This window comes from Stigmatopora argus, chromosome 16 (genome assembly GCF_051989625.1).
Source record: "Stigmatopora argus isolate UIUO_Sarg chromosome 16, RoL_Sarg_1.0, whole genome shotgun sequence".
NCBI classification, from domain to species: domain Eukaryota; kingdom Metazoa; phylum Chordata; class Actinopteri; order Syngnathiformes; family Syngnathidae; genus Stigmatopora; species Stigmatopora argus.
The window spans coordinates 9393409-9415852 of record NC_135402.1 but is presented as its reverse complement, the minus strand read 5'-3'; the positions used below and the strand labels follow the sequence as shown (position 1 = coordinate 9415852).

The 22444-nt window shown below is 39.8% G+C and overlaps 3 protein-coding genes across 4 annotated transcripts; 1 reads left to right on the top strand and 2 right to left on the bottom strand.

Moving 5' to 3' along the window:
• Positions 1-1954: 1954 nt before the first annotated feature.
• bspry (B-box and SPRY domain containing) lies at positions 1955-8671 on the bottom strand. The gene is made up of 6 exons (XM_077622004.1): positions 8253-8671; positions 6603-6701; positions 5263-5493; positions 5145-5170; positions 3700-3824; positions 1955-2520 (listed from the first exon to the last, which is right to left on the bottom strand). The coding sequence occupies exons 1-6, from the start codon at positions 8604-8606 to the stop codon at positions 1991-1993; spliced, it is 1365 nt and encodes a 454-aa protein (XP_077478130.1). The 5' UTR covers positions 8607-8671; the 3' UTR covers positions 1955-1990.
• Positions 8672-10906: 2235 nt separating this feature from the next.
• zmynd19 (zinc finger, MYND-type containing 19) lies at positions 10907-16161 on the bottom strand. 2 transcript variants are annotated; one of them, XM_077622711.1, is made up of 6 exons: positions 15933-16161; positions 13983-14042; positions 13804-13910; positions 13509-13649; positions 12751-12931; positions 10907-11728 (listed from the first exon to the last, which is right to left on the bottom strand). In XM_077622711.1, the coding sequence occupies exons 1-6, from the start codon at positions 15981-15983 to the stop codon at positions 11585-11587; spliced, it is 684 nt and encodes a 227-aa protein (XP_077478837.1). In that variant the 5' UTR covers positions 15984-16161; the 3' UTR covers positions 10907-11584. The 2 variants fall into 2 exon arrangements, with proteins under 2 accessions (XP_077478837.1, XP_077478838.1); XM_077622712.1 differs by lacking the exon at positions 15933-16161 and adding an exon at positions 14220-14531.
• Positions 16162-17061: 900 nt separating this feature from the next.
• On the top strand, positions 17062-19467 carry tmem141 (transmembrane protein 141). The gene is made up of 5 exons (XM_077622946.1): positions 17062-17203; positions 17265-17331; positions 17833-17916; positions 17985-18095; positions 19028-19467. Exons 1-5 carry the CDS (start codon positions 17150-17152, stop codon positions 19087-19089), a joined length of 378 nt encoding a protein of 125 aa, XP_077479072.1. The 5' UTR covers positions 17062-17149; the 3' UTR covers positions 19090-19467.
• The last annotated feature ends 2977 nt before the right edge of the window (positions 19468-22444 follow it).

Below are 22444 nucleotides of genomic sequence, written 5' to 3'. Positions count from 1 at the left end.
CACATTTTTTTTCCTGGCACACATTTAGAGCAGACATTTTGCAGCTCTTCCACAGTAGAGTTGTGGTATTATCTGCTAGATTTTTTTTGTTTGATGGCTCCATTAGGTTTCTCAGTTGCCCCTTTACCCTTTTTTTTCCAAAGAAGCATTGCAAAAACATTGGTATTTTTACTTACTTATTTTTACTGCACATTGGCAGTCAACAAAGTTCTGTGCTATTGCTGTTGTTGCTTACTTGATTGTACATCTGAATATTTGAATATGACAGTCATATTGCACCAAATCTATAAGGTAAAACCAAATTAGATACACAAGCTACAGGCGATCTTGGTTCAAAGTTTTCCTAATATAAAAATGCATAAATCAAACCACGTGAAAAGCAGTTGTCAACAACAAATTAAAAATCAAAATGTAAGGCTCTGAGAGGAAAATCATTAAAAGTATTTGACGGAATGTCATACTAACATGATAAATTACATATTATTTGGATTGGCAACTATAAACTTTACTATAATTTTTCACAATTCAAAATATAGTCTCTTAGTGTGGGGGGAGTTTTATATTACTCACCAACAGGATCACTGTTATCATTCTTTTACCTACAACTCAAAAAGAAGAGAACATGAATGAAATTTCAACATGAAAGAACTTGGTATTGGGTATATTATAAAAAGGAACAAATGTATTAAAACAATTAAATACAATATTTGCTAATCCCCAAGAGGGAATAAAAGCCTATTCATTTTTCTGCATTCAATTCAATGAATATTCTCTCCCCAAAGTACTACTTTTATCTCCGATATGTAAAAAAGAAGCTCCTAACCTGACTTCAATGTACAGTGGTACCTCGTGATACAAAACGCTCGTGTTACGATGAAAATTTCGATCGAATAATTCGCTCGTGATACAATTAAAATTTCGAGATGCGACGAAACCAGGTGGCCATGACATGAGAGGCTGTTTATCATTGTAGCGCACTGTCTTTTTTTGCCGCATCTCTTTCCTGTATAACTACTATATCTACGAGGACTGAACGATTTATTCAGACTAGTTTCGACCAGGAAACGCACAACGCGCATGCGCGGGTAAAAAGAGGGCTTTCTGGGTAATGAAGTATACTCGTGCACACAACACCAATAGCCAATGGCACCCTTTCTCAGAATAAAACTTCATTACCCACAATCAATACGTGGGAAGCTCAGCTATTGCATTTCCTGTTATTCTTTCTAAGGAAAGAAGGTCCCGCGATCGTTCTTTAAAGACTATTTCTTGTTGGCAAGGGGTCGTGAGTTATCCTATTGTGAGGACATTTGTGTGCATCATTTTCGGAATATTTTGAAGGGAATACAACAGCAAACAGTCCATCGATAGCGAACGTGAGGGTGGAGGCGTGGCAAACCGCTAACCTGGAAAACGAAGGTAACAAAAGACAAAACTAGAATTCAGTTTTGTGTAAAGTTACATTAAACGTATGTTTGACTGTGTCTGTATATATTTATCCAAGTTAATTTAAATTTGTTTGTTCGTTTACGAGTGCGTTGTTGCCGTGGATAAAGTACCCCCGAACAGCACCCACCTCCGCCTCCGTGTGTCGTTGTCTCTCCCCTCCACGAAATGTGTCTAATTTTACATCTATTAAACACATTTTATTACTATTAAACCGCTCGTTATTTGTTACTTTGTCAATATAGGGCGAATTAGAAGAAATAAAACATTTTTTCCAATCCAATATCCTGTTTTTGGTGTTTTTTGGGTTGGAACGAATTAATTTGTTTTCAATTCATTTCAATGGGAAACGTTCGCCCGAGTTACGAAAAGCTCGACATACGATCTCAGTCTCTGAACGGATTACGATCGTATGTCGAGGTACCACTGTAGTTCCTTGCCTTATGCTCCTTCTGGCATATAATAGTGGAAAGATTATTAGTGTTGGCTTGACGTTCATTTTTCCCATTACATTCTGTTTGTCGTAGTAAAGAGTTTTTTTCCATTATACTATAGTTATACTTTGGTCAGTCACAGCAAATGCCGGTAGCAAAGGGGCGCTAAATTCATATGTAACACAGTATAGGATGGCGGCGGACTCGGGCTCGTAAAACAGCAGCGTCTGACTGGGCCAGTCTAGCAAGACCCCCACCTTCTGGGGCTTCGTGGCCACCGGCAGCAGCGCCTTCTCGCCCGCGTGCCAGAATGAGTACTCGCCGTCGTAGTGGGACAGCACCCACGAATGGTCGTTGTGTCCAAGCCGGGCCTCGTCCCCGGAGCCTTTGCGTTGCAAGCTGGCGTAGCAAACGCCCACCTTGAAAGCGGCGCTGTCGCCAACGTCTAACGTCCAACTGCGGGTCCCGGAGGATATGGACAAGGTGCCCAGGGCGTTGGGCCAGTGGTCAAAGCGCGCCGGGTCGTAAGGGGGGGTCTCCCGGGGTTTCTTTCGGAGGAAAGTCAGTGAGCGGTGGTCATCTGATAGAAGCAGGAGGGGGTTAGCTGTGCGTTCGTCAAACTTTAAAGGCAACGCGGAAGCTGCAAACACAAAGATTGGTCTCATCAAAAAGATGCTAACATATTCTGTTTGTTTGGTAAGTTTATATTGATGTCTAAACCATAAATTTAAAAGACAATAATATAATGGATGAAGGACATTGGACGACTGTATTTACTCGCATATAAGCCACATTTGTCGGACAAAAAATGACTGAATCGAGGGTACGGCTTATATGCGCATAAAAAGATGACTTCCTTATTATATTGACCCTTTTGCTTTTGATTCATACAGTAGTATCTCAGAAATACCACATGCGATGATTTTTCTTAAGATTTTCCCTTCAAAGTAACACATTTGTGCACCCTATTAAAACCATGAATATGGAGGTGAAAATTGTGAATCAGCGTATACGTGAGAAATCATCAAATTCAACAATTTTAAGGCATTTTAAGGGTGCGGCTCAGTCGTTTTCTTTAAACCTTCAAATATTGGTCTATTATCTATCTACTTTTGTTGCTCCACCATTTGTTTTCAAATATGTTTATTGTTTTAAGTCACACAAAAAGACAAAATTTTAAACCGTGAGATTCAAAGAGCCACACCTTAGGTCACAAGTTGCACAAAAAACAATCTGCCAAATTATTTTGAAAATATAAGTTATTATTGTTTTTATTTATCCTTGATGAATTTCAGTGTTTTTAGAGAGAACAAGCAGAGGGGCCCGGCTTCTTTTGAAAAATGGGTGTTTAACAAATAAAAGATTGAGTTAAGAAGGTGAAGAAATTCAATCAGTCTATTAAGATCCGACAGCCGTTTCTGGCCACCATAAAAAAATTCAACTCTCTACGCTGCACAGTTTGGACAAATGTAGCGAGAGAATCTTAACATACACACACCCATAAATCATGCTTCATAAGGATTATAGATAAAAATAAGAGAAAACAGGCAAAAAGCCTAGTATATACAAAATATAAGAAGCAAAGAATTCATTTTGACCGGGAGCCGCATGCGGCTCGAGAGCCATGTGTTCTCCACCTCTGGTTTATGACATCATTGCACTATTGCTTTTTAGCCTCTCTAGTATTTTGGGATTAAGTTAGGAGATTGTAGAGGTAAAGTTATATGGTTAAGTAGATTAAAAATGTTGAACATTTGTTTTAGTGTTACAGTCAACTTCAATTTCAGATCTACTACACACATGGGATGAATGTACTGACCATTTGGAGCATTGAGCATGGCAGTGGCCCACATTCCCCTCAGCAACTGGCTTTCGCTGCAGCCTTGTTTCATGTTGAGTTGTTCGGTATCATACGGTTCGCCCACTCCTTCCGCCTCCTCTATGCTAAAAGACGAGAATGCGATACATTGACTTTATTTCTTCAGCAATTAAAGAAAACACAACCATTGTCTAGGGATGTCCCAATCGCACATTTTTGCACGCAGTCGAGTCCAATTCACCTATTTTCGTGAACCTGCCAATACCGAGTCCCGATCCGATACCTCGGAAATGTATTAACGGGGGAAAAATAGCACATCCAGATGTCTTTTTAATTTATTTTTTGCAATATACCTATGACTTAGTTTAATTTCTAAAAGAAATAATGCATTGTGATGAATTGAGCTCTCTTGATTGTGATATTCTTGACTTATATTGTTGGACATTTTCCCTTTATTCGAGTCTATAGTTTGTTTCAGTAATTAAAATATAATATCACAGCGTACTCATTTTTTTTTATTCCCGCTGGTGGTGGTGTGAATGGTCGTCTTTTTCTTTTCTCTTTTTGTAAGTTCTGTGTTCATCTAGCTACAGAACACAATACAGTGTCCCATTATTCAATGCGAATGGCGCAGCAATCGCTAATACGAGAGGAGTATATACTACTTCTCGTTAGCCCGTTAGCTCCCGTTGGCGGAGCGATTACTAATACGAGACTATCATCTTCGGAATCATTTTCGTAATATTTTGAATGGAATACAAAAGCAAACAACCCTCGATAGGTTGCATCTGAAAGTCAGGGTGGAGGCGGGGCAAATAGAGCCAACGAGCTGAAGAATGGTATCAAAATTTAAAAAAAAAAATAGAATTAAGTTTAGTGTAAGGTTAGATTAAATTTATTTTTGAGTGTGTCAGGATCATAATCCAAGTTCATTTAAATTTGTTTATGGTATGTTACGACCGCGTTGCCGCGCAAAAGGTCTCCCCCTCCCCTTCTCTCTCTCCCCTCCGCGATATCGTGTCTATATTTAGTACTATTAAACACATTTTAGTACTATTAAACCACTAGTTATTTGTTACTTTGTTAATAGATGGCGAATTAGAACAAATAAAAATGTTTTTCCAATCCAATATCCTGTTTTTGGTGTTTTTTTCAGAGGGTTGGAACAAATTAATTTGTTTTTAGTTCATTTCTATGGGAAACGTTCATTTGAGTTACGAGTAAATTGACATACGAGCTCAATCCCGGAACGAATTAAACTCATATCTCGAGGTACCACTGTATTCTGTGGCGCTTGGAAGAAAAGATCGTCATTTGACATGATGTTTGAGTAAGCTAACTAATTCCTCACCTGTTATGAACTATAACTGACTTCTCCTGAGGAACTCTTGTGTTGCATCTCATTTAATAATAAAGATTTACCTAATGTAAAACCAACGGTTTACCTTTCTGCAATCTCCTGAATGCTCGTCTGTAAAGCATAGACAGAAGCACATCAATTATGCAACTGTATTATTAATAATAACAATAGTTTGTATTGTCAATGTGGAAAATGTCACTCACCACCAGCTGTGCATCAGGAGTGTGTGTGAGGGTCCGCACCAGGCGGGAGCGTGTGCGTGCTAGGCTGGCCAGGGCCTGGCCCCAATGAGCCCTCTGGGTGAGGAGGCACTGCTCCACACGTTCCTCCTCCTGCTGGACCTCCTCCAGGAGACGCTGCTCCTCCTCCTCTAGGGCCTCGCGGGCGGCGTTTACCCGAGTCACCACCCGCTCCCGAGCCGTGCTCGCTGACACCTTGTGGTATATGGGTGATCATATCCAGGCTCATGAATTGACAGCTTTTCTGATAGTCGCTAGATGGTGTCAAAGTGGCGGCCCGGGGTACAAATTTGGCCGGCCGGATCATTTTGTGCGGCCCGAGACAGTAAATCATCAGTGCCCACTTTCTGCTTTAGGATCAAATTCAAATGAAGATTATAGATGGATATTATATTTCCTGATTTTCCCCTTTTTAAATCAATCATTGCAATTTTTTTCAATCCATTTTTTTTCTTTTTGTGTTTTTAGTTCAAAAAGCATTTCGTAAAATCTAAAAATAAATATTTAAAAATATTTTCTGTTTTCCAATTTAATATTGAATATAATTAAAAATATATTTTGTTTCCTTTTGAAATGAAAAACAAATGATTAAAAGACGTTTTCCCTTTTAGATCAATAAAAACTGAACATTTAGGGCTTTTGATACAGTTCCTTTAATCAGATTTTTTTTAATATCTAAATATTATATATAAAATGGTCTGTAAAATATTATATTATTTGCATTTAAAATGTTCTTTACACATCTATAACCATCATTTGAATGTTATCATTAAACACGAAGTCGACACACATGATTTATGAAATATATTTTGTTTTTATTTTCTCTAAAAAAATTAGACTGGAAAAGAAAGAACGAAGTGTTTTAATTATTTTTTTTAGATTAAAAATGCTTTTTTCAGGAAAAAAAATAAAAACTATTATATTATTTGCATTAAAAATGTTCTTTACACATATGTAACCTTCAATGGAATTTTATCATTAAACATGAAGTCGACACATAATTGCGAGCTGTACAAGCAGTCAAAAATGGATTGGACGTCTATCACCGTCAATGGCAGTTAAACGTGAAAACATTTTGAAATGAATTTGATGTCTATAACTGTTAATACAAATGAATTATATTTAAAGGCTACAACCAAAAAAATAATACAAAAGTATAACGATATTGAAAAATATAGATACTTATATTTACACTAGTGAAAGATGAATTTAAGCTTCTTGTGCAAGCCAATAAAAAACGTTCAGCAGGCCATAGTTTGAACACCCTTGTTGTAGCATTTGTAAGAATTAGACTTTGCTCCCACCTGAAGCTTTTTCTCTTTGTCTGCGAGGGTTTTCTCAATGAATTTCTCTATCCTCAGCGCCTGCAGCTGGATTTTCTCACACGCGTCCACTAGTTGATTCTGGTTGGGAGGAAGCGAGAGACAAACAGAAATTAGCTAAAACTGTCAATCCAACGAGAAAATCCTGTGTCAGATAAAGAATTACAAAATGAATGATTTGGAAAAGAAAGAAAAACCAGACAAACATGTCCGACACCCTTTTATGGATTTAGGTCTTGAGTGATTGGACTGTCAAAAGTTCCACACAATCGACACTTTGGTATGTGCTCATGACAAAAGTCCACATGTTTTGACATCATGTCGACCATGAGCAATGTAAAGCCACGCCCCTTGCAGAAATGTCTGCAAGTATTGTTATACTTGCAAAGGAAGTATTTCATCAATATTGTATTTCGACCTTTCACCTTGTACTCCTTTGAAATGAGGAATGTTTTTTTTTAGTTAATGAATAAAATTCAATGTTTAAAGACGTACTTACTACCATACTTGGTTTTCATTTATGGAAAATGAAGTAATTTAGATAAATTGGTGGCATGGCTCAATACCATATTTCATTGGATTATTTTACATTGTTGGCTTTAAGGCTTTTTTAAAAACAATATTTAACATAATAATTTTATTAGTCGGCCTCGCAGTTCTGAGATCGAGGGTTCAATCCCAGGTGGGTTCTCCCTGAGCTGGCGTGGGATTTTCTCCAGGTACTCAGGTTTCCTCTCATACCCTAAAATGGTGGATGATAGGCTTGGTTGAACACTCTAATCTATGAGTGTGAGCATGAATCCTTGTCACCTGTGATTGGCTGGCTGCTGACTCAGGTTGTCTCCCGCCTGGTGCCCTTATTTAGCTGGGATAGGCTCCAGCACCCGCCGCGACCTTTACGGGGATAACCGGTTCAGAAAATGAATGAATGTTTTGGTGCCATTGATGCAATATCCGTCCAATTCATTTGGACTGGGAGGAGCTGGTAATGGCCCAAGGTTATTTACTGTCTTCGGTTTTTAAATAAATATGGGTCTTACTTCTACGTCAGTGACAGGCAATGGCCTTTTCTTACTTAAAAAAATAATTTCAAATTACGTACCGCCTTACCATAGGACCTATGTTACTTATAATAATAATAATTTTTCACGGGCGGCCCGGCGGATGAGTGGTTAGCGTGTCGGGCTCACAGTGGGGGACCTGGGTTCAAATACAGATCGGTCCACCTGTGTGGAGTTTGCATGTTCTCCCCAGGCCTGTGTGGGTTTTTTCTGCGTACTCCGGTTTCCTCTCACATTCCAAAGACATGCATGGAAGGCTGATTGGCCACTCTAAATTGCTCCTAGGTATGAGTGTGAGAGAGAGTAAATGGTCGTTTGTCTCCTTGTGCCCTGCGATTGGCTGACCACCAATTCAGGGTGTCCCCCGCCTCTGACCCGAAGTCAGCTGGGATATACTCCAGCACCCCCCGCGACCATAGTGAGGATAAAGCGGTTCAGAAAATAAGATGAGATGGACATTTGTTCAGACCTACGTCCAGCCCCGTCGTAAAACGAGTTATATGAGGTTAAAATTTAAAAGTAAGTATATACTCGAGACAAGTCGAAGATGGGGGAGGAGCTGACGACTCACCCGGACTGCTGTGACTCTGTCGGCTAGGGGGGTGACGCTATGTCCTTGGCAGGGACCAACGACGGTACAGTGGGCACAAATCACTTTCACGTCGGTTTGGCAAAAGCGGTCCAAGTCACACTCGTGCTCCGCGCACGTCTCGCTCTCCCCGGAGAAAATTCCAGACTCGGTGTCGGACGCGGCGGACATGATGGAAGGCGCGGCAGGTGCTTTCCCCCCGCTGTGGAGCTTCTCCCTGGCCGCTGAGTTGTCCCGGCCGAGCGCTTTAAAGATCGGCTGCACTTCGCTTTTCACCCTCGGGGAAGTTTCCAAGCCGTCGTTCGGTGCGGGTAAAGCGGTTAGCGCTTCGGTCATCGTGGTTGTGAGTTGAATGGACAAACGGAGCCGAGTCAGCGCTGTAGTAACACAGGTGGAACAGGTGAGCGGAAACCGGAAGTAGAGGGACATTTGTCAGCAGTTTGTTTGCACGGCCTATCTTGAGTAGTCCAAAAATTGAATTAATGTAATAAATGTATGAGGACCACTGAAACAAGCTATATATCTTTTATTTGTATACTTAAAAACATCCATATGTTTTTTACACAAAGGATTGAATATGGTAAAAAAATGTTTTTTAAAATGTATTTATATTTTAAGTATTAACTTATTGGCTGCGAGCTCCTCAGTAAAATTGGATTGGACGGCTATCACCGTAAATGGCAGTGAAAGGTATTCCCTTAATGACAGCCTTTCCAGTTGAAAGAGATTTTGTGTCTACAATGGTTGCAATCTGTGTGGAGTTTGCATGTGCTCCCCGGGCCTGTGTGGGTTTCCTCCGGGTACTCCTGTTTCCTCCCACATTTCAAAAACATGCATGCTAGGCTGATTGGGCACTCTAAATGTCAGCTGGGATAGGCTCCAGCACCCCCCACCACCCTAATGGGGATAAAGTGGTTCAGAAAATGAGATGAGAGAAACAAACTCCAGGATAAAGAGAAACTGTCCTAGGGACAGAAAAAGTCCAAAAAATCACTACCCAGATAGCTCAATTTATCATATTATTTTTTTCAAAATAAATAATTATATTCATGTAAATCAACAGTTTAAATAGAAATTCTAGTTTCCTATATCAATTCCAATGTGTTGCGACATCTTGATGTGTTTAATCTGAGAAGTGCAACAGAATGTAATTTGAACTCAAGCTTCTTCTGCGGGCCTTATTCAATATTTTCATTATATGCTGCGAGCCAAAAAAAACATAGCAGACTGCAATTGGCCCCCGGGTTGTAGCTTGGACACCCCTGATTTGCATAAATAGGTGCAAGGTACTTTTCTTTAATATGCAATGAGTCATCAAAGCAATAGACAAACAAATGAGGTTCACTTTTATTTTACCATCATTTTACATAGGAAAAGCAACTGTGTTATCATCCGACTCTATTCACATATTGTAGCTCTTAATTTCTAAGTGATTCATGTTCATATTTTTACAAAACAAAAAAGAATAAAGAACCGGGGGCATCGAAACCACAAACATCCAATCTGGGTTTTAGTGCAGTCGTGAAAACCCGTTCACACGCATACAAAATACACAATCAATGAGTCGCATGTCAACGCGGGACACACATGCTCCAAAAAGTGTCAGTTGAGACACACTAAGCAGGTGCATTGTGGGTAAAGGCGGAAGGCAAAAAGAGGACAACAGACGAGCTGGTCTCTCAATTAAAACAAGAGGGGGTGGTTTCAAGTTTTCAAAAATTTTGGAAGATTTCGCCGATTTTGTGTGGGAAAACCTGGAAGGGTGTGTGTGGGGAAAAATAAACAATCAAGTAGATCCCCCGCCTTAACACCTAAAATGATCAAAGACAAAGCTGTAAAACATTTCATTCCATTTGTTCGCTTCAGTTTGCCTTCAAATATTGTCAGCACTAAATAGGCTTTCACAAATAGTTTAAATAAATAGAGCTCCATTGATAGAATTTCTTATTAAAAAAAGAAAAGAAAAAATCAAACCCCCGACACGCATTCACACATAATGCCTTGGACATAGGATGAAAGACAGCATCCATGATCATTTCAACCAAGTGTTGTCGTTAATTAGCAAAGCCAAACGTACCGAATGGTCAATCTCCAAAAAGCAAGTGTCAATTAAACAAGGAAAAAAGAACAAGGGTGTTCCAGGAAAAAAAGTGACCTCATCTTATGGCAATTGGCCCTCAAATTTCAACCAGATCTGTAAAAACTCCTATTTTAACTGAAGAATGACATTGGCGAGCAATGAAAAAGCTTTGTGACTTGCAGTAAAGTCAAATGCAGCCGAACAAGTGTGCGATGAGGATTTTACAGAAAAGTTCATATCAATAAACCAATTGGAAAGCTGACGCAGACATGTCAAAGAAGTGGAAGGCAAAAGGGAAGACATATTACATTGCGGCTAGTGCAGATTTTCAACATAAAATGTTTGATTACATTGGAATTTTGATATGTATTTTTTTTCCTTTTGTTTGTTACATTCCCAAAATTAACCAAAAAGAATACATGGCAGACATTTTGAACATAACGACCCAATCTCAATTGAATGGTTCCCCATTTTTTATGTATAGCTTCCTAGTTATTCACTCATAGGAGCCTTATTTTTTTTAATTTTTCCACGTTTCGAACAAACTTTTAAAACATTTTTATGTTTTTAATCTACGACCATGTCATAAGAGCTCTTTTTTTTTAATGGAACACCCTGCTCTACAAGCATTCATACAAATATTCACCCATGTTCATAAATAATGGAGCGCATCATAATGGTGACTTGAGTGATTGATACTTTGTACCGTCTGCAAAAAAAAAGAGCCACCACTAAGCAGCTACTTTATTACAAAACAGTGAAAACGTCTAATAGAATTATAAAATTAAAATGGAATATGGCCCCTTTAGGAAGATGCACGCACACACCCATGGAGTCCTTGGCAGAACACACGACGCAAACACGTACACCCAAAATACTGTTAGTGTGATCCAATCTTAACGAGAGGTCATCCGTATCGGAACGTTGTCCAGTTGTTGTCCGTAGTCTTGACCTCTCGCGAGCAAAACGATTAGCAGCAGCAGTGGGTCAAGCGCGGAAGGTATCGCTGACCCCCGAAAGACAAAAAAAAAAAAAAACTTTCCCTGTCGTTCACGTGAGAAGCAAGGAGAATGAATCGGTTCTGGAAGTGTGCGCGGATGTCCGTTCATCACCTACTTCCAGTGTCGGTCCGCCAGTGAGGCGAGCGACGTTGTCTCTGTGATTCGAGTCTCTCGCCTTCCCTCGTGCCCTCGACCCGCATAGCAAAACGCCCTTTTTCCTTCCCTTTTATCCATCACCGCTCCGGTTCCGACTCTAGCGCCAGAGCCCGCTTGCGCTCCCGACATTGCTTCTTATGGGCGGGCCAGTCCCTCTGCTGGCACTGCGAGCCACAGTAGCGCGCCACCTGGCAGCGCCCGCAAATGTTGAACTCTCGAAGCTGTGGAGGAAAGGCAGGGGTTGAGCATTTTAGTCCTTTTAGAGAGTGGAAAAACAAAAAAGATTTACGCCATGACTTCAAAACAAGCAATAAGGGGTGTTTTGTCCATCTTACAAAGCCCAAAGAATACACAAAAGCTGGAAATAAACAGCTAAATGCCTTATTTTTTTGTGAGATGAAAAATTATAATCTAGTATTATGGTGTTTGGGGCCCATGATATTCAACTCATTTACCAGTCATTTTTTTCTATATCAGCGGTGGCGAACACAGATGAATGCGGCTCTTTGCTTCTTACCATATTTTGTATATACCGTGGTTCTTTGCCTCATTTCGTGTTTCTCTTTTTTTTTCCCTCTTAAGAACACTCAAATTCATCAAGGCCCATTAAAAATAAATAAGTAAGGGGAAGAAAGTGTTATGATTAATAATATGGTTTTAATTGTGTCTGTCTGTTTTGGCAGGTCACTGCATGGTGTGGCTCTTTGACTCAGTTTAAAATTTTGGCTCTTTGTGTCTAACTTGTTCGCCACCCCGATTCTATATTAAGCACATATTCTTTGATGTAAAACTAAAATAAAGCCAGGATTTAACAATGTATGAATACTAGCTCTGACTGTTTTAGAAGGTGGTAAAACAGGGAAAAGTAGGCTAGCAAACTGGCGTAGCACATGAGCTAAGCTAACGTTCTAATGTGGTATATAGCCTTGACCTTGCAATCACAAAGTTTGCATTGTTTTTTTTTTCTTTTAAAGGTTTCAAGCAGCCGCTAAAGCAATTATTTTACATTCAATTGAGTAGGGGGTAATTCAGTACCATAATATAGTTAAAAAAATAGAAAATTATGGGACAATATCGGTATCGGGGAGGAAAAAAAATATCATGCCACACTGTACATACGCTAACTGTCTCAAAAATACCAAGAATTGGGTGAGTTTAGATTGGAGTAATGAGGAAAAGGGACCAAAAAATGCAGACAAATTTAAAATAAAACTTATGGAATTGCTTCATAGTTCAAACTCACCCGCCTCTCGATGAGCGAACAAGGTGGGTAGTGGCACTCGTAGTATGTGCACGAGCACTCCTCTTCTTCCACCAGTTCGCCGTTGGCGTTGTAGTAGCGCGTCCGGCTCAGCTCCAGGTATTGCTCCTCCACAGGGTCGGCCGGAACTTGCTGGATGGCCAACCAGTACAGTGACTGTTCCCTGGGGAAGCAAGGACGAACAAAATATGTCCAGTGAAAATGAAGAAAGGAGCAAGAAAAAAACTGTCCCAGCCCACTTTTAAAGCAGTACTTCAAATTCCTGATGGAGCAAGCGAATTAAAGCTTGTAAAATATGGAATCAAGTGAAAATATGTCTTAAATCATACAAGATGTCAAATAATGTCAACATTTGGTTTTACTCTTTCCTGGATCACGGTCACTACAGCGAACATCCATTCATAAGGGTTAGGTTTATTTATTATTTGTATATTATTAGAAGAGAAAACCTTTTGTATTCAAGATGGTTTGCCGATTCTAATCTAATGGCGACTCGATGCCCATATTTTTGACCAGTAAATGAAAAACCATACTAATTGTATTGAAGTGATAGATCCAAAACAGTCACCTCAGACCTGGACATCACTTAACAGTTTTATGAGTGCTTAGTGTTTGAAAAAAAGTGAAGCCAGGGATAACGGATTCCTTGTAATTATTCGCAAAAGGCGATGCACAGCTGTTTTCTTTAAGTATTTCTTCTCGTAACCCCTTAGCGTCAATCATATTTTTCTTAGTCTTGCCTTTGCTTGCTGGAAATCTCTTCCGGTTTGGGACTCCAGCCGACAGGGACCAGTCGCAGGTTGTCTAGCCGGTTGTCGACTGTTACAGAGTTGATGTGGATGACTTGGAAACTCGGGGCGATTCCTCCCCGGTGCTTCTCCCTGACAAAGGCAGGAGTGACACGGTAAAACATCGTCAAGTGCCCACGCGGGCGTGTCATCTAGAAGGTAGTTAATGACCCAATTGTCAAGACAAAAGGCGCTATCCGGGTACGGTTTACTCAACGGGCGGTTCCAAGACCAGTTTACGACTCACCAGAGCAGCTCGTGCAGGGGCCTTCCCGCCCAGCGGCCTTTGCCGATATCAAAAGCGTAGGCAAAGATCTTTGCGCCGTTGCCGTCGGCGTCCACTTCCATGCGTGCCTGGGAGCACATCACACAATTTCACACAAAGCGCAGAAGACTGATTGAAAAAGCTGCATTTTCGGTACTGACCTCAAAGGCGTAGTTTTCCACAAGAGGGATGTCTTGCTCGTCAATCAGTGTGTATTTTGTCTGAGAGAGCAAAATAATACAAGTGAGATTGCATATCAGAAAGCCAATTATAAACAGTGGACAAGCTTTAAATTTCCTCCTTTCATGAGGGAAAATCTGAGTTATAAGTGAGGTGCAGTTATATGCCCACTCAAATGATGCAAAAGGGAAAAAGGAAAAATTAAGGTATCGTAATACCTCGGCAGTTAGTGTGCCCGACTCCCGCAGAGGCGGTACCAGCTCAATTCCCGGGTGAAGTGCGAACGAAGAATTAAGCGCCGTGACGTCATCGCCACCACCAGACCGGATAAAACAGGTATCGTGCAATGGATTGGTAGCAAGGTTTTAATGGGGTGAGGGGGCAACAGATGCAACAATTCTGTTGATATCGAGAAACTTCACTGCTGATGTCTTGCAAAGAGTGCACTGTATCAAATTACTACAGTAATCCCTTCGAATATCGCGGTTAATGTAGACCAGACATGGCTGCGATAATCGAAAAATCATGAAGTAGGGAACCCCTATTATAACTTTTAGCAAGAGAGGCTTCTGCTTACGAGTTTCAGCGTGGATTTTCACATTTTTATTAACTTTACATTTCAATTTTTTAAATATTAACAGCAGGAAAAAAAACGCAAAGTAGTGAATTCGCAACAATCGAGGGAGCAAAAAATCTGTATAGGGAACTAGGGATACTGTGTTAAAAAAGTCCAAACAATTGTTTGACTTTTCATGATTTTGAGGCCTGATTTCTCAAATCACAGTTTTTATAATAATTCAGGTTCGCCATCATATAAGGATACTTTTCGGGGATGCCTCAAATTTACAAGACATTTATTTTTACTTAATCGGACCCCTAAAGATTACATTCAATGTATTCATCATTGGTTTATTTATCTGACAAGTTTGTTTTATACTCTATTTTATTTATCCACATCAGTTCGAATCACCTGATGAGTTTTAAAAAAAATCTTTGTTAAAAGGTCGATATTAATGCTTTTATTTTAAACGAACCCTTCTTGTGTGTTCATCTTCACAAGTTTACGCACATGGTTAAATCACTATCTGACTGTACATATCCAAACAACCTATTAACAACAATTCAGCATTTCTACAGACAGGTCAGTCACGTTCCATCTCCTGCCTGGGGTCCCTCAGGTGGGTGGGGTTACTCCATGTGATGTCTACCCGAAAGAGACCCGCCCTCCGCGGGCATGCCGTTTGTCGGAACCACGGCGTCATCCACATGACACACGGGTGGAAACACGCGACGTGACAGCCAAACAGTACCCCATGATACCGGCTCTTGTACTAAACTACATTCCCCGCAACGTGTTCAATAATCAGCACACATTTATAAAACAAGAAATTGCTCCATTTGAGGAAAGCCGTCAAGAGAAAGTGAGCATTTGCTCCGTAGACCCGACTTTTTATCGAGAAAAGGCAAAAATTTGACACGGCGTCCGGGCAATGGCTTCCTCTCCGTAATCCAAATGTTGGTGCTAGCGTGGCCATGCTTGTCGTCGTGTCAGCAATATATGACTCGCGGTAGGGAAAGAGGAACGTTTGGCTTGGTAACTGCGGCGTAGTTGAGTCGCGCCGAACAAAAAGGGCCATTTTTTGCAACAATGTTTAAACAATAGCCAAAATGCCGACAACCCCCGCTAACGCTAGCTAGCGTTAGCATTTCAGCCCTATATGCGTGGTGGAGGCGGCACTGGCAGTAGACGACCCACCGCCGCCTTCCCGAAATCCATTTAAACGGGACTTAAGTGTTAACCATAAAGGAGGATCACTTGGGGAATAATAGAATAACTTGATTAAATTCCTGGGAGAGTTCATTCCTGCTCAATTTGAGGCTCCGCGGGCCCTCCCCCGGCCCCACATGGCCATCCCGGAATGGCTGCTCACCTTCCCGGCCACACGGCCGAGCCGTACGATCCCCAGCTTGAAGTCCGACATCGGGAACGAGCCAAGTGTGAGAGCCAAAGCGATGTTAACGGCGGCGGAGGCAAGACAGCCCCCCTAAAGCCCCGTTTCGATTCCGTTCGCGTTATATCGCTTGACGTCAGGCGGGACTCCGGGACTCTCCGGCGGGTGCCCGGCCTCGGTGACACCGCTGTTGGCGCAGGAAAGGAGGGCAGCTCCGGCAGGGGGCAGGGCGACATTAGAGACTAATGTGGCTGGCCAATCAAAATGATTGTTACGTTTTTTCCGACTCCTTTGCTTCCGTCTTTCTGTCCAATAGACACTAACTTCGAATTAGGACCGCCTATTTTACCTATTACGTCATCACTCTCGTGACCGATCCCATCCATTTTCGCGCGGAATGAGTGATATATTGGGTGGGTTTTGTCTGTCACTTCGTTGTTTGTATTATTAGTATTATTATTATTATTATTATTATTTTGCACACGTTAACTCTACAAATAAGTGATTCACGTCACGATAGGTGAAGTTGGGCTCAAAAGCACCCATGACGTTTTACCCTGTGAGATCCTTTAAATATATAACAAACATAACATGTATCCATGAAACAATGAATCAGTTTAATAACTATATATTTACATTAAATGAGCTGATATTTTAATTAATTACATATTCAAAGATACTTTTATTTAGTTATTTCCCATTTTAATTAATTAATGATATTCATATTCAGTCATTATCCATACCTCGCATCCTTGCAAGGCTCGCGGGGTGCTGGAGCCTATCCCAACTGACTTCAGGACGACACTCTAGAATGGTTGCCGATCAGTCGTAGGGCACACTCACAATCATACCGCCACCGAGCGGGATTCGATTCCACGCTTGCCCGCCCCCAAGTCAGGCGAGCGAACCACTACACATCAGGTAACTAAGTAATTATAAATTTAAATATTTATTCAAAGATCTACATGTATTTATGTATTTCAGTTGTCCCATTACGTCTTCAATAGCATGGACCTCCGTATGTCAAATAAAGTTCACTGATTTGCAAAGAGAGGCAATACCAACGCCAGTCGTTAAGCGTCGCCCTAGTAATGGTCACCCTCCCTTTAATTGAACAACATCCGGTACAGTAATGGTCGCTTGTATATTACGTATTCAGTTATCATTCATTACGTATCAGATTGTAACAACCAAAAATGGTTAATATTGGTCTCTCCCGAGTGGATGACAGTCTGGCAGCCAAACATCCGGTGAGCTTTTTAAAATTTAGCGTATTATATGATTTTTCCATTTATTACATTTTTCTTTCAGGGTTTAGAAAGTTATGCCGCTTGCCAGTCGCACGCCTTCATGAAGGGAACTGGAACCTTCGTCCTTGGTACGCCAAATGTGTATTTTCACGTCTTATAATAGTGTATACTTCTTTTTTTATTATAAAAACGTGGTTACTGCGTTTTGTGTTGTCATCGAAAGACAGAGAGTTGACACCTATTAATATAGTAAAACAAAAATTCAAGATGCCCCTCATATCTTCCACATGAGGGCAGAATAACATTCAGGAAATAACTGCACATGCCATTTATGATCAGTTTTATGACAAGTAGAATTTACACTAATGTAACTTCTGGGAATTAGCAAATGGAAGCGGTAACAAGCAAAGTCATTTTTATGCATGCAAGACCCGAATTAATGAAATTAACACGTTCCAGTGTCGCCTTTTCTAGGGTGATTTCACTTTTTTGTCAGGTTAAGCACTTTTTCCAATGGATGTTTCTACCAAAAATGCTCAAAAATGTTATCAATCTCTCCAAAATCTTGTATTAAGTCAGACAATAGATTTCTCATGTCTTCCACTTTCTATTCCAACTTTCTGTTACAGGTGCCATTGGCCTTTTTACTCTCCAAAAAGTTATACAGAAGAGACTTCCTTATCCTCTTCAGTGGAACTTGCTCATTTCCATCGGTGAGGAAAACATTCAAGTTTTACCCGCCTCTTTTTTCTAAGAATAGTCCAACTCTTGTCTATCTCAGTGGCATCTTCGATGGGCAGCTACATGATGACAAGTTGGGAAACACAGAAATGCTCTGATCTGTGGTTACTACTTGAAACTGGCAAAGTCCCAGACCGATCAGCACAACATGGTGAGTCTCCGGGCATAATACAGTGTTTACATGTATTGTCTGTCAGCCATAAAAGATACACAGTACTTTTATTTATTTCTTGTATGTGATAAAAAATCTTGTTTGAAACAGGTTCTGTTACAAAAATACGTGTTTGCTCGTCCTAATATTTTTGTGCCTGCAAAAAAAACACTTTCTTGAGCTCCACAAGAAAACATGTACGTACTACTCACTGCTATAAACAACCAATCAGAACATGGCTTACTGCCTACCCAATCACCCAATGAGCAAACTCTGTTTGGAGTGTAAAATGCAAGTAATTTGAGAGCAATGTGTCATACTATATTTGTGTTTACATTATTTTCTCCCTTATGAAATGTCTAAGAATTGTAATATTTGGATACACTTATATAAATGTGTTGTCTTCTGTTTGAATGGATTTGGTCATGATTTGAAGTCATATGAAGAGTTTGGTGAACAAGTTATATTGTGTTGGTTAGGCTAGAATTACCTGAATAATTGTTAATATCTAAACAGCCGCCTATTTAGACTTTTGCTATGCTTTTTGTTATTGTTACTATAAAGTATTATGTTTGTTCTTAGTCCCAGAATTTATTAAATGCCCCTCAAATATACAATTTATCTGAAGTCCAACTTACTGTATATCTTTTTCTGCGCTATTGTGTATTTTATCTGGGGCGAATTATATTCCATTTCAAATTATATTTAAAAATAACATTTCCTAGAAATAATGTGACACTTACAAAAAAAAAGCAAATGCGCAAAAAGATCAAGACTATAATATTGCAGTTGACACACCCCAAGAAATGAGCCTCTTCTTATCTTGTTGTAAAGTTCTCAAGTGAATTTTTAACCTTACCCATAAATATCTAGGCTAATGGTGAGTTGTTCTTTGAATAAAAATAAAATGATTGTTTAATTTTGTCTTTTAGTGACCAAAACCGAAGAACCAGCTGGGACTCAGAAGACAAAATATGGCGATGTGATGGATTGAAAGCCTTTTAATGTTATACAGTGGAACCTGTCTGTTTTGAATATGAAATAAATGTAAAAATAAATAAATTAAAAAGACACCCATAACTATGGTGTCTTTTGTATTGTAATACATTTATTTACTGTACTTGTGGGCCGGTGGTTTAAGTGGTTAGCACGTCAGCCCCACAGTTTTGGGGTCCTGGGTTCAAATCCAGGTCGGTCCACCTGTGTGGAGTTTGCATGTTCTCAGTGGGCCTGCGTGGGTTTTCTCCGGGTATTCTGGTTTCCTCCCACAGTCCAGATACATGTATGGTAAGATTTTAAAAACCCTCAGTTTAACATGTAACTATCATGGAAGTGTATGAATATGAACAATAAAACTGAAAAATGAAACATCTCAATGTGCCCTTCAAAATCATTAGAATAATTCAACATTTTTTCTTAAATTTTGGAAATGTTTTAAAAGACTATGTAAACCTATCACATGGATTAAAGTCCTAATTTTCCAAAATTGGACGTTTTCAATGCTAAAGCTTATTCATACGTTTTTTCAACATCAATTCAGTTCAAGACATTTTTCATATCGCATAAATCCCTATGTTTTTCTAAGACAGGTTCATTTTGTTGTATGTGTTCTATATTTAATATTAAATACACATTAAATATGATTTATTTTAATAGTGTATATTATGTTTTTGTGATGAACAGATCCTATTAATTTAAGCAATACTCAATACGCTCATATTTGCATGGACAAAATAAGCTTTCAGACTTAAACCATCAATAACATGAGGATAAACAGATACACGGATAGTTATGGCTTAGTGTGGCTCTTAAGTAGGGATCGGGTGTTAAGCTTATGATCTGGTATTACATTTTTTAGATGGTTTTTTGGCTTGTTTATACTGCTGTATCACTTAGTGGCTGTTTAGTCAAATAAATGGAGGCGGCTGGGTAAAAATTGGTGAATATGTCATTTTCAGTCACAGTTTTATCAAATTCAATTAAACGACAAAAGATCCTAAATGTTAAAAATGGGCCGCATTTCATTTTTTTAAATGGCAAACTTTTTTGTTTCGTTTCGGTGGTCATCAGTTTTAATTGCAGGGCCTATTTTTAAATCACTTCACGACCTAAGTAGTAAATTGGGGTACATCTACAGCCCATTGTTTAATTTTTAAATAGCTTTTTTGTTTGTTGATTCTTCTTATTTTCTTTCTCATGGCATAATTCCGAAGTAAAGTATAGTCGAATCAAATCAAAATCAGAGCTTTTTGTCTTTTGAATGCAAGGGTTGAACAAGCATATCTCACATCGTTTGTCAGATGCACATTGACGCTGCGAAAAGAGAAACAGGACTAACAAGATGTAACGAGGGTGCAAAGGTTGTCGTTAACGGGATTCGAAATGTGACTCGTACAAGCAACGAGGAATGTTTGGCAATTTCGGGCAGACTCATTTCACTACTTCATCCTGGCATTTTCCCTGACTGGTGCTCATGGTCAGCAAAAGCCTGATTATTGGATGTCTTTTAAAGCTGAGTGATTATCCCGCAGTGTGGGGTGTATTAGGAATATCTTTGTTACATGGGGACACCCACATATTGTATGGCTAGATTTGGCCACTTGTGGTGATCACTTAAAATTTCACCACACACTAAGAAGATGATTATAAGTAGAAGTGGGGCTGGTGGAAAGGCAAGCCAGGCAATTGCTCCCATGGGTAATAAAGGGGTCTTCCAGGGATGCCAAAATGTACTCCATACAAACAACAAGAATTGTTCGGCTCCACCCCTTTTTATGCTGTAATAACCTGCATTTGATCTGGGCATTGGACCCCACGTATTTCAGAAGAAGTGAAACTTAAGTGTCATTTTATGTTGTTGTTTTTTAAAATTTTATTTGACATTATTTGTACTATTTAATGTTTTTACATCGTCTGGCAACTTTAGTTTTTTTTTCTTTTTTCGGTGTAGCCTTGTACATTGTTTACTTATGTGTGTTTATTTTTGAAAAAAAACATTTTGGCGTTGTGCATGGGTGGAGTGAAGTGGGGGGCCCAGCGATTTTTTGCCTGGAGCCCCAAGAGACCCTACATATGTCGCTGATCATTTGAGGATTGATAAAGATGTTAAAAGTCGGAATTGAGAGCTCCCATTCATATTTTATCCAAACACATCAATAGTTTACAGACGCTTTGTAAATAAGACAAACAGTATGGAAATAAATATGCAAATATGAACAAATATGTGGAAAAGTTCATTCATTTTGCGTACCGCTCACAAGGGGAGCCTATCCATGCCAATTATGGGCAGCAGGTGGGGAAAACCCTGAATTGGTTAAAGTCTCAACAAATATATGCAGTGTGTACAAATGCACTTAGTTAAAACCTAAGTAGCATGTGTGCAGTTGCTCCTGGTCGTCTATCTGTGAGGCATAAATCTTGTCATGCAACTGTAAACTCCATTGACATTTTGGCAAGGGAAAAAAATGCAGAAATGCACATGATCATTTCACCCTATTAGATATTAGTGTGTCTGCATGGTCTTGACAGCAGAAGAGCAGAGAACGACCGAGTGTCAGAGGCGAGCCATCTCGCCTTGACCTCGCCGCTCTTTCTGTCACGTAGTTTCTTTGAGTTATATAACAGCAGCTCACTCGCTCATGCAGCCCAATGAAAACTATTTACGTTTCTGCAGCACAAAAACAACATAATATATCCAAAACTATGGCTCGCGGACCAAGTGTGGCTCACTGCTCAGTTTTTATTGGCCCGCAACAATTGCCATTGACAGTTCTAGACATCAAATCGATTTCAACTGTTGGACATAAATGTCATACATAGAAAATATACAATGCAATCAATTGCAATTGCAGATTGATCAATTGCAGAGCCAGGAACACCATAGGGGACCTGCTATAGGTCCCATAAAAGTACGGACAAATAGGCTTAAGAACAGTTTTTTCCCCACATCCATCAGAACTCTAAATTTGCGGTAACACAACACACATTCCCTTCTGAGGTCATATGAAAAGATGTTTGGGTGGTGATCTACCTCCTACTAGCTGACTGAAGGTAAGTGAAAGACAGTGAGAGGTAAGTGACCTTTATCCATAACAGCAGAATGCCAAATTACAAGTCCGTAACTATCACTTATTTAGATCTTTTGCCGAGTAAACACACCTTATGGAGAAGCACTACCAATTTCGTCATACGCAGTTTCTGGGTGTGATGACAAGTAGGCTTTTGTTGATGATGATGACGACAGGGCCTATGTCCGATTATTATTATTATTATTAATTGAGCTAGCTTGCTTGTGATTTTCTTTGTACTTAATTGGTGTTGTTGGGCATTCACTCATCTACTGCCATTGA